The 14,798-nt window shown below is 46.2% G+C and overlaps 1 protein-coding gene across 2 annotated transcripts in view; it reads right to left on the bottom strand.

Annotated features, from left to right (window-relative positions):
- C2CD3 (C2 domain containing 3 centriole elongation regulator) overlaps positions 1 to 14,798 on the bottom strand; it is a 429,817-nt gene that overhangs the window by 401,082 nt on the left and 13,937 nt on the right. For both annotated transcript variants that reach the window (XM_029602105.1, XM_029602106.1), the window contains exon 2: positions 8,231 to 8,500. In XM_029602105.1, coding sequence (XP_029457965.1) covers positions 8,231 to 8,500 — 270 coding nt within the window. The remainder of the gene's footprint in view (positions 1 to 8,230; positions 8,501 to 14,798) is intronic.

The raw sequence follows: 14,798 nt of genomic DNA, 5'->3' as shown, positions 1-14,798 counted from the left end.
TCCACTGATTTTGAGACCCCACTTGGGATTGGGATTGTAGTTGGTCTATTTTCCAGTGCTTCAGTTTAGTCAATTCTAACTAAATAATAAACTGGTTCTTTATTCAGATTGTCTTTTGGAAATTGCTAAGCATGCCAGTCACTGCATATATACTACCAAGCTATTTATTCCAGAGGCGACTGCATCTGTTTCTGACATATCAAACAACTAAAACTGGAATCATTTCTGGATGAATGACAATATATAAATCTAAAATTAGCAACATTAAATGTTCTGTTTATCATTCAACTTGGAATATTGTAGATGATGGCAGAAAGACCGGCATCAGGTTTGCTCAGTTATTCTGATCTACAATTTAAGCATATATCCCAGAAGACTCACACAAAGGTCAGGAAAATTAGTTCTTACCTGTTAATTTTCGTTCCTGTAGTACCACGGATCAGTCCAGACAGTGGGTTGAGCCTCCTTTCCAGCAGGTGGAGACAGACTAAAACTTGAAGGATGCCCTATATCAGGACAGAGCCTATCCTCTAACCCTTCAGTATAACGTATGTCAAAGCAGAAAAACAACAAACCCAAGAATAGGGTCAAGCAAGTAACCATAAAGCTCAAAGGAGCAACTATAGAAAAAGTAAAAACATGGTATAACCATACGCTCTTGCATTAACTTGGTATAAAAACGACCAAGGCTTCCGGTGTAATTGCTCAGTAATCTTGCACAAAGTGAAATATGAAAATCTGCAAACCTGCAAGAAAACAAGCTTCGAGAGGACAGAAAGACAGACAGGGAAGGGCGTCTGGACTGATCCGTGGTACTACAGGAACGAAAATTAACAGGTAAGAACTAATTTTCCTTTCCTGTCCAGTCCAAACAGTGGGATGCACCAAAGCTTCCCTAAACAGGGTGGGGCTGAGACAGTCCCGCTCAAAGCACTTGCCGCCCAAAGGAACCGAAAACTGGAGCGTGCACATCCAGACGGTAGTGCCTAGCAAAAGTGTGCAGACACGTCCAAGTGGCGGCCCTGCAAATCTCCTGCGGGGAGACAGATTGACTCTCCACCCACGAAGTAGCCTGAGAACGTAGAGAATGGGCCTTCAGACTCTCAGGAAGCGGACGACCTTGACAAAGATATGCCGAGGAAATGGATTCCTTCAACCACCGCGCAATCGTGGTCTTAGAAGCCTGTTTACCCCGGTTGGGACCACTCCAAAGGACAAAGAGATGGTCCGATACGCGAAAGTCATTGGTGCCCTGGAGATAGCGAAGCAAGACTCGTTTGACATCTAGCCGACGAAGGTCACCACCAGCCGTACCCGCAATCTCCTCCAGAGAGAACGTGGCAGTTCTACCGACTGGTTGACATGAAAAGCGGAGACAACCTTAGGCAAGAAGGAAGGAACCATCCTGAGAGAAAACCCCGGAATCAGAAAAACACAAGAAGGGCTCCCGACAGGACAGCGCCTGGTGCTCGGAAATCCGGCGAGCAGAGGAGATAGAGACCAGAAAGACAGTTTTGAGTGTTAGATCCCTGAGCGTAGTGTGGCGAAGAGGCTCAAAGGGAGCCGTACAGAGAGCACGAAGGACTAGGTTGAGACTCCACGACGGACACATGGCACAAGAGGGGGGACAAAGGTGCCTAACACCCCTCAGGAAACGAATCACGTCCGGGTGAGCAGCTAAGGAATGACCGTCCACCCGACCCAGGAGAGAGCCGAGCGCAGAGACTTGAACACATAGAGAACTGAAGGAGAGGTCCTTAGAGAGACCCTTCTGAAGAAAAGAAAGGACCAGAGGAATCGAGGCGAAGCGCGCCGGAACACCAGACTCCACACACGCGGACTCAAAAACTTTCCAGATGCGCACATAGGCCAGAGAAGTCGACTGCTTCCAGGCTCGCAGCAGGGTGGAGATGACCTCCTCCTTATAACCCTTGCGCCTCAGGCAACACCGTTCAAAAGCCAGGCCACTAGACAGAAGCGATCGGCCTGGTCGAAAAATACAGGCCCCTGCCGGAGGAGACAAGGAAGATGACCGAGTCGCAAGGGCCCGTCCACCGCTAGATTGATGAGATCCGCGAACCATGGTCTTCGTGGCCACTCGGGAGCGACGAGAATCACCGGTCCCCGGTGGAGCTCTATTCTCCTGAGAACTTTCCCACCAGTGGCCACGGGGGGGAACACGTACAGAAGGACGTCGCTGGCCAAGGTAGAGCCAGAGCATCCACGCCCTCTGCGCTGTGCTCCCTCCAGCGGCTGAAGAACAGATTTGCCTTGGCATTGCGCAAAGTCGCCATGAGGTCAAGGTGAGGAGGACCCCACCTGTCCACTTTCAGAGCCATGGCCGCGTCCGAGAGCTCCCACTCTCCCGGATCGAGCGACTGCCGGCTGAGGAAGTCGGCTTGAACATTTTCTTTGCCTGCTATGTGAGAGGCCGCAAGGCACTGTAGGTGGCGCTCCACTGTAGGTGGCGCTCCGCCACCTACAGTGGCTGAGCGCCACCTACAGTGGCTGGCTTCAAGGCTACCAGGGGACTGCGAGTGCCCCCTTGGCGATTGATGTACGCCACTGTGGTGGAATTGTCGGACAGGACTCTTACCGCCTTGCCGCGGATCAGGGGAAGGAACTCCTGAAGAGCCAGGCAGACCGCCAAAGTTTCCAGTCGATTGATGTGCCAGCACGACTGAGTCTGCGACCATATTCCCTGGGTGGACTGAGAAAGGCAGACCGCACCCCAGCCCAGGAGACTGGCGTCCGTGGTCACTATCGTCCACTGTGGAGCTTGAAGAGGCATCCCTTGCAGAAGATGAGGAAGAGACAGCCACCACTGTAATTCGTCGGCAGTAGAATCCAAGAACGGAAGGACTACGTGAAACTGCTCCGACACTGGCTGCCAACGGGATAGCAAAGCTTTCTGCAACGGACGCATATGAGCAAAAGCCCAGGGGACAAGGTCGATGGTGGAAGCCATGGATCCCAGGACTTGAAGATAATCCCAGGCGGTCGGGGAAGGTAGCGCGATCAGATTCCGGACCTGATCGATCAGCTTGAGGGCGTGCGCCCGTGGTAAGAAGACCTTGCCTACTCGGGTGTCGAAGTGGGCTCCCAGGAATTCCAACTCCTGGGAGGGCTGAAGCTTGCTCTTGGAAAAGTTCACTATCCACCCGAAGGAGGCAAGGAGCTCCAAGACACGATCCACCCCCCTTTGGCAAGAGGTCTCTGACTTGGCCCTGATGAGCCAATCGTCCAGATAGGGGTGGACGAGAATCCCCTCCCGGCGCAGGGCCGCTGCTACCACTACCATGACCTTCGTAAAGGTGCGAGGAGCGGTCGTGAGGCCGAAGGGGAGAGCTCGAAACTGGAAGTCCTGGTTGAGGATGTGGAATCGGAGATACTTCTGGTAGTCGCGGTGGATGGGAATGTGGAAGTACGCTTCTGCGAGATCGAGAGAAGCCAGGAACTCTCCGGGGCGGACCGCCGCAACGACCGCACACAGGGTTTCCATGCGGAAGTGGGGGATCTTGAAGGCCCGATTGACCCTCTTGAGGTCCAGAATGGGGCAGAAGGACCCGTCCTTTTTGGGCACGGTGAAGTAAATAGAATACTGGCCTGCGCCAATCTCCTTTTCCGGAACTGGGACCACCACTCCCAGATCCAGGAGTTTGGAGAGAGTCTGGACCACCGCGTCCCTCTTGGCCCATCCGCAAGGCGAGAAAAGAAAGAGATCCGGCAGGTCCCTGACGAGCTAGAAAGCATACCCGTCTTTGATAATGTCGAGGACCCACTGATCCGATATGATCTTGACCCATTCCTCGAAGAACAGGGAGAGGCGTCCGCCGGAGGTAAGGAACCGAGGAATGGGTCAGCTGAACTTCATTGTGTGGCAGGTTTAGAGGTGGCACGCACGGGCTGGCCCTCACGAAAGGGCCGCCTGCCACGAAAGGACTGCGACCAGGACTGAGCACGAGAAGAACCCCTCGCGGAGCCGCCCCCCCCCCCCCGAGAAGCGAAGCAACGCTGGCCCCTGAAGTGAGAGCGGGAGGGCGCGAAGGACCGGGAAGACTTAGGGCGGTCCTCTGGAAGCTTATGGACCTTGTTGTCAGCCAAGGAGTCCATACGTTTCTCGAGATCCTCTCCAAAGAGAATCTTACCTTTGAAGGGCAGCGTGCCCAGGCGAGTCTTCGACGTCTGATCAGCCAACCAATGGCGTAGCTAAAGGAGCCTCCGGGCAGCCACCGCCAAAACCATCACCTTCGCCTGCACACGGACCAGGTCGTAGAGGGCGTCCGATACTTAGGCGGTTACGGCCTCCAGACATTCGGCTTGCTCTGCCTCTGCTGGCGGAAGATCCCAGGCACAGAGTAACTGTTGAACCCACTGAAGGCCTGCCCGCATCATGAGGCTGCTACAGCAAGACGCCCAGACCCCGAGGGCCAGAACGTCGAAGATGCGCTTCAAGTGAGCCTCCAACTTACGATCCTGTGGATCCTTCAGAGTCGTGGAACCTTCCACCGGAATCGTGGTGTGCTTGGCCACCGCAGAGACATACGAATCCACCGAGGGATATCGCAGCAGCTCCAAACCCTCCTCCGGAAAGGGATAGAGCTTATCCATCACACGCCCCACCCGGAGCGCACCCTCGGGGGCCTCCCATTCCCACAGGATAAGGAGCTTGAGCATGGGGTGGAAGGGAAAGGCCGAGGCCGGAGCCCGGAGCCCCCCCAGGACCGGGTTCATATCCTTAGGAAGCGAGGCCATGAGATTATCCACAGAAGGACTCTCCAGACCCAGCTCCTGCAGAACAAAGGGCAGGAGGGGCTCCAATTCCTCCTTACGAAAAAGGCGAAGGGCTCTGGGGTCATCCCCCTCTGGGGGGGGGGGGGTCATCTGCCGAATCCGAGGAAGCAGCGAGGTCCGAGGACCCAGGAGACACCGGGGGGGCACCCCCGGGACCACCCGCACTGGTCCCTGGGGCTCCGCAGCCGGTCCGGTGGTCAACGACGCTGAGAGAGGGACTTTTGGCAGTGGGAGGGGACAAGGGGGGGGCTTTCGTCCTCCTCATGCAAGCTAGCTAAATAAAATTTGTGCATGAGGACGAAATCTGCTGAAAAAGGGACCCTGGATTTGACCGGGGGGGGGGGGGGGGGGGGGAGAGGAGGGGTCAGGACCCCCCTCCTAGGGACCCGCGGGGACCAAATCGGGGGTTAAATCAAAAAAATCCAGCCCCCCAGCCCCAGGGAGCACTGAAATCGGCCCCGACCGTTCCCGGGCTCTGCCGACCTGGGAAAGGCCTGGCCATGCCGGAAGGAGTGGAGCCCCGGGCTAAATTTGCTTGTCCTGCCGAGGAGGGACCTTCCCCACCCGGCAGGCAAGCAGTGCAGAGGCCCTGCGACGAAAAACGCGAAGAGGGCAGCCCATAAGAAAGGCAGGCTGCCTGCCGGGACATAGCAGAGTCGCGGCTGAAGAAAAAAAAGGTCTGATTGACAGCCTGCACAGCAGGAGAGAGCAGGAGGGAAACCTGCTGCCTCCTGCTAGTCTGGCTGCCGATTCAAGGCCTGCTCTGACCAGAAAAAATAAAAAATGCTGGTCAACTGCTGCAAATAAGTTAGAGGTAGGTGGGTACCTGCAACTTATTTAAAGTTTAAAACTTTTTTTTTTTTTTACTGAGCGCAGCAGCGGGTTCAAAAAACCCTCTCGGCAGCCAGAGGGGGGAACGAGACCCAGAGAGACTCGGTCCCCACACCTGGAAGCGTCCATGGACTTAGGCTATGCAGGGAATACCCCTCCTGCAAAAGGGGCAAAGCCCCCCTGAGCCGGGCAAGAGCTGGGAGACGAAACCGTCTCCCACACAGAAAGGGAAAAAGCACTAAAAATGAAAGGTCAACTTCCCTTCTCTGTTTCTTTTTTTTTTTTTTTTTAAACAAGCGAGAACCAAAAGAAATACTTGCTTGAGCCTAGCAAAAGACAGATAGAAAAAGGCTGACTAGCCTACAGCAGAGAACCGAAGGGGAGATGCTGCACCTGCTGGAGACAGACGAATACTGAAAGGTTAGAGGATAGGCTCTGTCCTGATATAGGGCATCCTTCAAGTTTTAGTCTGTCTCCACCTGCTGGAAAGGCGGCTCAACCCACTGTCTGGACTGATCCGGGTATGTACAGGAACACAGATTCATCAAAACTAGAGCCTGTATGCAGTTCTTCCAGCTTACAATCTTTACATATATTCACAGAAATTACATGTGCGCTTCCCTCGAGACACATGATGTTAGTGTGCATATAACATCAAACCTAGAACTTTTTTCTTAGGCTACAGCAGGCGTCATATCTGTATCTTAAAAAAAAACAAAAAACAACATAGTAGGGGGAACATTGAACAAAAAAAATAAAAAAATAAAATTCCCTGTTGCAACTGCCTGTAAACTCTAGGTCCACAATCTTCCTTTTACAGGTCCAAACCGACACATGACTAGTAACCACAGGGAGAGTAATTTTGGAACACTGCACCTAATTTATGCAAATACGCACATAAAGTCCCTTTGAAAATTATTCCACCAAACATAACCACTCAAGTAACATCTGCTATTTGGTGTGCACAAATGTTTCTTGAAATGTTACAAGCTTGCTTAGATTTTCCAAAGTATGCACGTAAGAGAAAACCCCTTCCCAACTCTGCCCCCAGTAATTCTTCTGGACAGTCTGGGTAAATGTACTGCAAACCAGTCATAAGCACATAAATTTACCCACACATCAGGTGAGCAATTTTATAACAAGCTATAAAACGGAATTTGAAAATTACCCCCCAAAAGAGGAAGTCCTGGGTGCCAACCATCACAGAACCGGAAAGGGCATGGGTTTAGCTCGTTCTCCCAGTGGACAGAAGCACACATCATGGAAGACAGCACAGAATTTAACAAAGCCAGCAGTGTCTTCTCTGAACTAAGGGCATACAAATAAAGCCATTTCAACACTTAGGGGGCGTGATCACATCAGATCATGACTGAGAGCACAACCGACATAGAAGAGAAAATAATTGCAGTTGCCAACTGTATAATACATGGCAAATATAAAATGATTTCAGTGTTTCATCTCAACTCAAGAAAAAGAATAAATAAATGCATTTGGTAAATGAAAAATATTACAATACATTTTCAATTTTCATGTTGCCCTCCTGAAACAATTATCCAGAGTGGCTTACAACACAGCAATAACAATAAAATACATTTAAAAAAAATACAATAGCATATATCAAAATACAAACAAAGTAATCAGCACCTCTTTTTACACTCCCTGCTGTGCCCCTGTGTGTGTCAGGCTAAGAGCTGGAAGGTATAGGAGATGATGTCTGGAGAAAGGAGCAGTGCTTTTCTCTATGCACATGTGATAGGCTCAGACTCAAGAAGGTGTTTAAAATGATGCCCAGGCAGCAAGCTCTACATGGGCTCACAATTAGAAACATAGAACAGATAAAGACCATTCGGCCCATCCCACCTCCTGCGTTGCTCTACAAATTCCTTCCTCTCCCTTAGAGATCCTTTGGGTTTGTCCCGTGCTGTCTTGAATTCTGATACTGTTCATCACCTCCATAGGGAGACTTTTCCATGCATCCACCATCCTTTCTTTCATCCTTAGATTACGGCTGAGTCTACCCATTTTCACTCTCATCCTAGAAAGTATTGGAAATGGTGCTTCTATAGCAAGAATCACATACATGCAGCTAAATATTCTACTAGACATTACCCTTTCTAAATATTTTCTACAGAAAAGAGTTTAAAAAGAGTTTCTCTCTTATCAATACATTAATAAAACAATTATCAAAGCAATTTACCAGGGAAACTGGCCGCCTGAAAACTGCCCTCAATCTGGTTAAGCACATGTAGGGCTCTACAGCACGTTTGCTTTTAGCTGCCTTGAGGGGAGCTGTTCCCGGGGCACATTTTGTATGAGATCGGGAAATAACACGTAGAGACTGAAATTTTCAAATCTACATACGCTCTTGTCCACCGAAATTTCATTCTTATGAAATGCAGGTGCAAAGTCCACAGATACTTTATACCGTTGGATAGCTTTCACAGGGGAAGTATGTACCTACTTTCCTTTTGAAATTTAAGTAGGAGATGTGCAGATTCAACATACACACAAAGTTTGCACCTCAGCAGGGAGTCTGACAATTTATCCTCAAAAACATTTTTAGCATAGTAAATGGTTGAAGTAGCATTTTGCTGTTTACACATACCTGTTAAATAGGCAGTAAACTGTTTTGGCCCACAGCGGATAGCATAACGTGTGGTTGTTTTCACTGCTTTTTGCTCTGTCTGGGAGGTATCCCTGGGCCGAAAGAGTGTCCCGTCTGATGTCTCCCCCCACCATCTCAGCCTGACAAGACTATGAGCCGGTGGCTTTGGGATTGTCCACAAGATTTTACTGATTGTGAGTCTCAGAAAGCAGCGCAGCTGCCCTTCTACTAGAGGCGGTAAGCTGGTAGAAGGAGAAACATCACTGACACCTGCGGAAAAAGAAGAATATACTTCATGAGGCTCTAAGCAATCATAAAATAAAGTCTTACCTTCAGGACACAACTCACATTGGGCCTTATGCACCAAACATTTTTCTCATAGACACAAAAGGCCAAATGTATTAAACATTTGTCCCCACACACAAAATAGGAAATAGCCTTTCATACATTTTAATTTCTGTAAGTTGCCTGGAGCACACGATTGGATGGACAGATAAATGCATCTAAATAAAATAAATCATCCTCAAAATGGAACAAAATTGTTATTACACAAGCCCCACTGCGAGGTTTGAAATAGTAACTAGGGAGGTGAGTAGGTTCTAGCATTATAAATGGGTAGTGACCTTCATTTTCAGTTTTTATTTTATTTTCCCTGAAATGCAGCAGTGTTTATTATAAAAACCAAACAGCAGAAAATCAGTAGAAAAAATAAATTACTCCTTTTCTTCCCCAATTATTTTCTCTTGTTTTTTTTGTTGGTTATAACAAATACTGATAAATTCTTGGGGAAAATATAAAAACTGAAAATTAAGGTCCCAATAAATGGTTGGGGGATGCCTAATATCTAGTCCTTGCTGTTTCAGCACAAATGTGTACCAATAATTTTCTTACAGATGCCATGGGGAAAAAAAACTAATGAAATAAAACCATATATGGGTCAGTAAGCATACAATCTAAGTTAGAAATAGTATGTCAAAGATTGTGGGGGACACTGACAAGTCAGACATGTTTGAGCACAGAAATCACTGACACCCATCCCAGGACCAGCTAGAAGAAAGGGTCCTTCCCATTTTGTATCCATGGAGAAAATGTTTAATATACCTGGCCCCCATTTAGCTAACTCCAAGAAAGAATTTTTTCCCCTTTGAGCTAAAGTCTACAGCAATCCATTCTCTACTGAAGGTTAAATGGACTCAGAACTTCCGCAAATATAGGCCACTAGCCAAATGTCCTCTATATGGCTAAACCGATTCAGAAGGATGCAGTAATCCAGTTGTTAGATTTTCTTTTTGGAAGAGGGCGACTTCTTGTATCCATTTCAGTTTGGGTCCAAAAAACCCACACTGACAGTTTATTCAACTACTTGCACTTAGAACTCAATAGAGAAAATGACACTTATGAGTTTCATTATATCCTTCTTCAGCATTTGACATGCTTCATTCAATCTTACTCTCCCATTTGTCATTGTTGAGGATTAGAGGAAAGGTAATGCGCTGGTTTCAATCATTTCTGGAGAACAGATATCAGCATGAGGTAATAGATTACCATCTCAAAACCTCTTCCTGTTTTCTTTTTAATCTTTATTTTCCCCTTGGCTAAGACTATTCAGACATTTGGCATTCACTATCTGTTTTATGCAGATAATCTTATTTATTTATTTATTTTTTGGTTTTTATATACCGGAAGTTCCTGTATAAAATACATATCACTCCGGTTCACAGGTAACAGAGATAACTATCGCCGGGATGGCGGTTTACATGGAACATATCGAACAGTTAATCTATTATAAAGTAGAATACAAACTACGATCAACTTAGAACACATAAATAAAGCAAATAAACATAACATTATTGTTGTAAGACAGGAGGGTTGTTACTCTTCTTGCTCTTAGCTCTCTGGGAAAGCTTGATGGAAGAGCCAAGTCTTGAGTTTCACTTTAAAAGTAGTATGGCACGGCTCAAGGCGGAGGTCTGGTGGTAGAGAGTTCCAGAGAGACGGGCCCGCTGTGGATAGTGCGCGTTTCCTCAGGGAGGATTTTGCGGGTTGGGTGATCAATCTGTTCTGGTATGTCCTTCTAGTCGGCTTTTTAGAAGTGTGTAGTTGAAGCTGGAAGGTTAAGTTGAGTGGAGAGATGCTATGTAGGGCCTTATGAATCATCATGCTGGTTTTGAACTGTATCCAATTTCAATTATTTATTTATTTACATTCCACTTTTTAGCACATCAAGCATATTACATTCAGGTACTGAAGGTATTTCCCTGTCCTCCTTACAATCTAACAGACCGGAGCGCACTGTTAACCCGCGGCTCGACGCAGGTTTGACGTGCTAGCTTTACACCTTATTCAGTAAGAGGTAATAGCGCGTCGAAAACACGCATCCAACCCCCCCCGAAACTAATAGCACCCTCAACATGCAAATGCATGTTGATGGCCCTATTAGTTATTCCCGCGCGATTCAGAAAGTAAAATGTGCAGCCAAGCCGCACATTTTAACTTTCAGAAATTAGCGCCTACCCCAAGGTAGGCATTAATTTCTCTCAGCACCGGGAAAGTGTACACAGAAAAGCAGTAAAAATTGCTTTTCTATACACCAAAAGTAAAAAATAATTTAAAATAAAAAAATTTAAAATCAGCCCACGGCTCGAAAACCGGATGCTCAATTTTGCCAGCGTCCTGTTTCCGAACCCATGGCTGTCAGCGGGTCCAAGAACCGACGCCGGCAAAATTGAGCGTCGGCTGTCAAACCCGCTGACAGCCGCCGCTCCTATCAAAAAGGAGGCGCTAGGGACGCGCTAGTGTCCCTAGCACCTCCTTTTACCGCAGGCCCTAATTATCATATTTTTATTTACTGTATCGCGTGCACAGGACACTGGCCTGTGCGCTCGCCTGCTCTCCCGCGTTTCTTTCTGTTTCGGCCTGAAAGTACCTTATTCACTTAGGGTTTTTTCCCAGAGACACAAAATGAGAGAAAAGTCTTAATGAATCTGACTCTAAGTTTGTACCTCATGCAATGGAAGGTAAAGTGACTTGCCTAAGAACACAAGAAGCAACAGTGTGAACAGAACATGGCTCTGCTTTAAAGAAATTAGGAGATTGCATAATAGCTGTACAGTTTTGGCTAAGAACATGCTGCAACTAAATACTTCAAAATCTCAAGAAAAAAAATCTCAGAAACCTGAGCAAATGTTGACAGGTGGACAGTTAACACTTCTGGTAGTAGTAGCCAAGAAAAAGATTTGGGGATCTTTACTGATACCAAATCTATGATTCCACAAATTAAACTAATCTGTAAAACATGTTTCATGTACCTCTGCTTAATCAGATGAAAGATAAAACTGTTGCTATACCCAGGATCTTACTTAACATGCCTGGATAACAGCAACAGTATATTAATAATAATAAACACATTTATTATCACTCATTCTGCAATTTGTGGTGAGTTACAAAAAGCACTCATAATTTAAAAAGAAAAAACAAAGAAAAACATGATCACCTTTGATATATTGACCATGCGGTATTGCTACTACTCATTAATTGGTCTAGTTACTAGTCAACTGATTCCAAGGCCTGCTGGAAAAGAAAAGTTTTAAGACTCTTCTTAATCAGTCTTTTCACCAGAAATTGCCTGAAAATGAGTTCCAAAAGTGGGGCCAGCCACCACGAAAGCCTGTCACGCGCCTCACTCAAATGAATATTGTTGAACCTAATCAGAGATCAGTTAATCTCTAGATGTGTTATCCTTATGCTTGAGCAAAACAATGGTAAGCACCGTTAAGGATTAAATTTAGTAGTTAAGAAAATACCGTATAAGTCAAGGGTAGTTTTTGGGCCCCAAAATCAAGATGTATCTGTCACCCATGGATAAGTCAAGGGTAAAATCTAAGGGGCTTATGAAATGGTGAAATCATACTAAGAAACCAACTGATAACTTAAGAAAATCGCTTTTATTTATTTTTTAAAAGCAGAATAAAGTGTCTCATAAGAAACATTATCATTTAACAACTTAAGAAAATGTTTCTGCTGTATGAATCCTTGCCTCCCTCCCCCTCCTGCTTGAATCCTTTCCTCCCTCCCCTATGCCTGTCCTTGCTGTTTGAATCCTTCTCTTTTATTCAAATCTTTCCAAGTCCAATTCTTCATCATCGAAATGTCCAGATAGGTCATCGTGTATCTATTCTTTGGTGATGCCATCAGCGTAAATGTCGTCTTCGCAATCTCCATCTGCTGAATCATCATCCAATCTTTGTCTTCATAGATGGCGTCATCTTCTGATCCATCCATAGCATTGCTAAGCCGCATTTCAGGAATTACTTTTTGACCATTTCTGGTGAAACTGACTCCCAAGCATCCTTTACCCATTTCGCTACCAAATTAATGTCTGGTTTCATCAGATTCCCTCCTTTCATTAACTCTGCTTGACCAGAACACAACCACTGTTGCCACAAATGTCACAATTGGTCCTTGAAAGGCTTGTTGAGACAGACATCTAATGGCTAGAGCATTGATGTCAGACCTCCTGGAATCACTGCTAATGTGATCGCCATTTTCTTTGCATCATTTTTCACATCCTCTGTTATATGTGCGCGGAACATATCCCACATCAATAGTGAGAGTTATTTCTTAGCCCAGTGCCTGGTCACCTATCCCACACATCGCACAGCCACCATATTGTTCCCTCCTCATCCATCCAGCCTTTAAGATGAACCCGAACAGTTACGCCTGCTGGAATTTTTAGGTTCTTCGGCATCATTTTCCTCTTAATTATTACCACTGGATGCAGTTTTGTGCCATAAATTCATTGTTCGGCAGAGAATGAATCATTTCGATTGGTAATATGGATGAAATGCAGATGACATTTGATATGCCTGTGAAATGGATCTTTTCATGACCAGTTGTTTTTACAACTATGGTCTTCTCACACCAAGGCCAGCTACAAAGCGATTGCCAGGCATATCAAACGTCATTTGCATTTCATCCATATTACCAATGTTATTCATATCGAAATGATTCATTCTCTGCCGAACAATGAATTTATGGAACAAACATCTTTTCATCAAGATCTTTAGGCAGTTTCTGTGAAATCTATGTGCGCTGATGAAGGCACAATCCATATCGGTTCGTGAACCGCTAACACCAACCAGTCGATGCTGTGAATTCTTTCAAACCATCGATCACTGAATTTTCTTCTTTTGCCATTTGAAGGACACGAATCCTAATGTTCAAGTGAGACACAATGTAGCCATTCTGTCTTCTTTCCATTATACAGTCATTCAAATCCTTTTCTATTCCCTCAAAAGACGCAATTTTGAAACATAAGGCTTTCTTTGACTTTGGCATATCTAGCAGCTTTTCTTCATTTTTCTCCAATCTCTGACTAGCTTTTCACTAAAGAAAAATTCACTTGCAGATACACAATTATTGGCCTCTTCTGCACGTTCTATAACCTTCAGTTTCAGCAATGCAGTTTAAGATGCTCTATTTTTCTTCTCAGCACTCATTTTCCTGAGGGTAAGATGTCATTATTCTACTAGATGTCCCTGCTTTCTGAATCCTTCCCTCCTTCCCCCATGGCTGCCCACCCTGTTTGAATCCTTCCCTCCTTCCCCCATGGCTGCCCCTCCTGTTTGAATCCTTCCCTCCTCCGGATTCCTTAATTTACCTGCTGCTATCTGGACAACGATGGCATTTGTATTTGCCTAGAAACATCATTCCTTCTCCCCCGAGGTATACTTGTGTAGTGGTAGGACAGTTTCTCTCCCCAAAACTCCTCCGGATCCTTAACTCGAACGCTCGCTGCTATGAGGACGACGACGAGCTTGTGGTCACTCAGGCATGTCCTCCCTCCTCCCCCACGAAGTCCCAGTGGTGCGCTTTGAACCACGTGGTTCTAGGTGTGCCAATCAGACCCTGGCTTGGGAGGGGGTGGACGTTCCTGCCCAACTGCAAGTGCTGTCATTGTCCTCATAGCAGCGGCTGAGTTAAGAGATCGGGAAAAGCAGCATGTGAACGATTCACTCATGCATCTTGAATTACGCTACCAGCATTATGTGGATTGACCTTTGGCCAAGACGACTGCGATTTTAAGGACCAGTTTTGGGGGTAAAATTTTTCAACTTATATACGAATATATACAGTAGGTCATAAATACAAGAAATACTTTTAGACTTGATAGAAAGTTTAAGAGTTAACAAGAATAAATGCTGAAATTAATGTAACTTGCTGTAAGGCACTGTCATTTATATTTTAGACAAGATATAATTTTAACTAGTATATATCAAAGCATATGACAGAATATTTGTGATGAGCTAAACTGGATGTTTCGCTTGGAACAAGCGAAGGCAAGAAGCCTAGTATGTGCCATCTAGCAGAGGAGGTAAAATGTCCAGTGTGATCCAAGATACCAAGAATGCATGTTGATGGCCCTATTAGGTATTCCCACGCGATACAGAAAGTAAAATGTGCAGCCAAGCCGCACATTTTACTTTCAGAAATTAACGCCTGCCCAAAGGTAGGCGTTAATTTCGGCCGGCACCGGGGAAGTGTACAGAAAAGCAGAAAAAACTGCTTT

The sequence above is a fragment of the Rhinatrema bivittatum genome, chromosome 5 (assembly GCF_901001135.1).
Source record: "Rhinatrema bivittatum chromosome 5, aRhiBiv1.1, whole genome shotgun sequence".
In the NCBI taxonomy this organism is placed as follows: Eukaryota; Metazoa; Chordata; class Amphibia; order Gymnophiona; family Rhinatrematidae; genus Rhinatrema; species Rhinatrema bivittatum.
The sequence above is the reverse complement of the archived record's forward strand: the minus strand, read 5'-3'. Positions and strand labels throughout refer to the sequence as shown.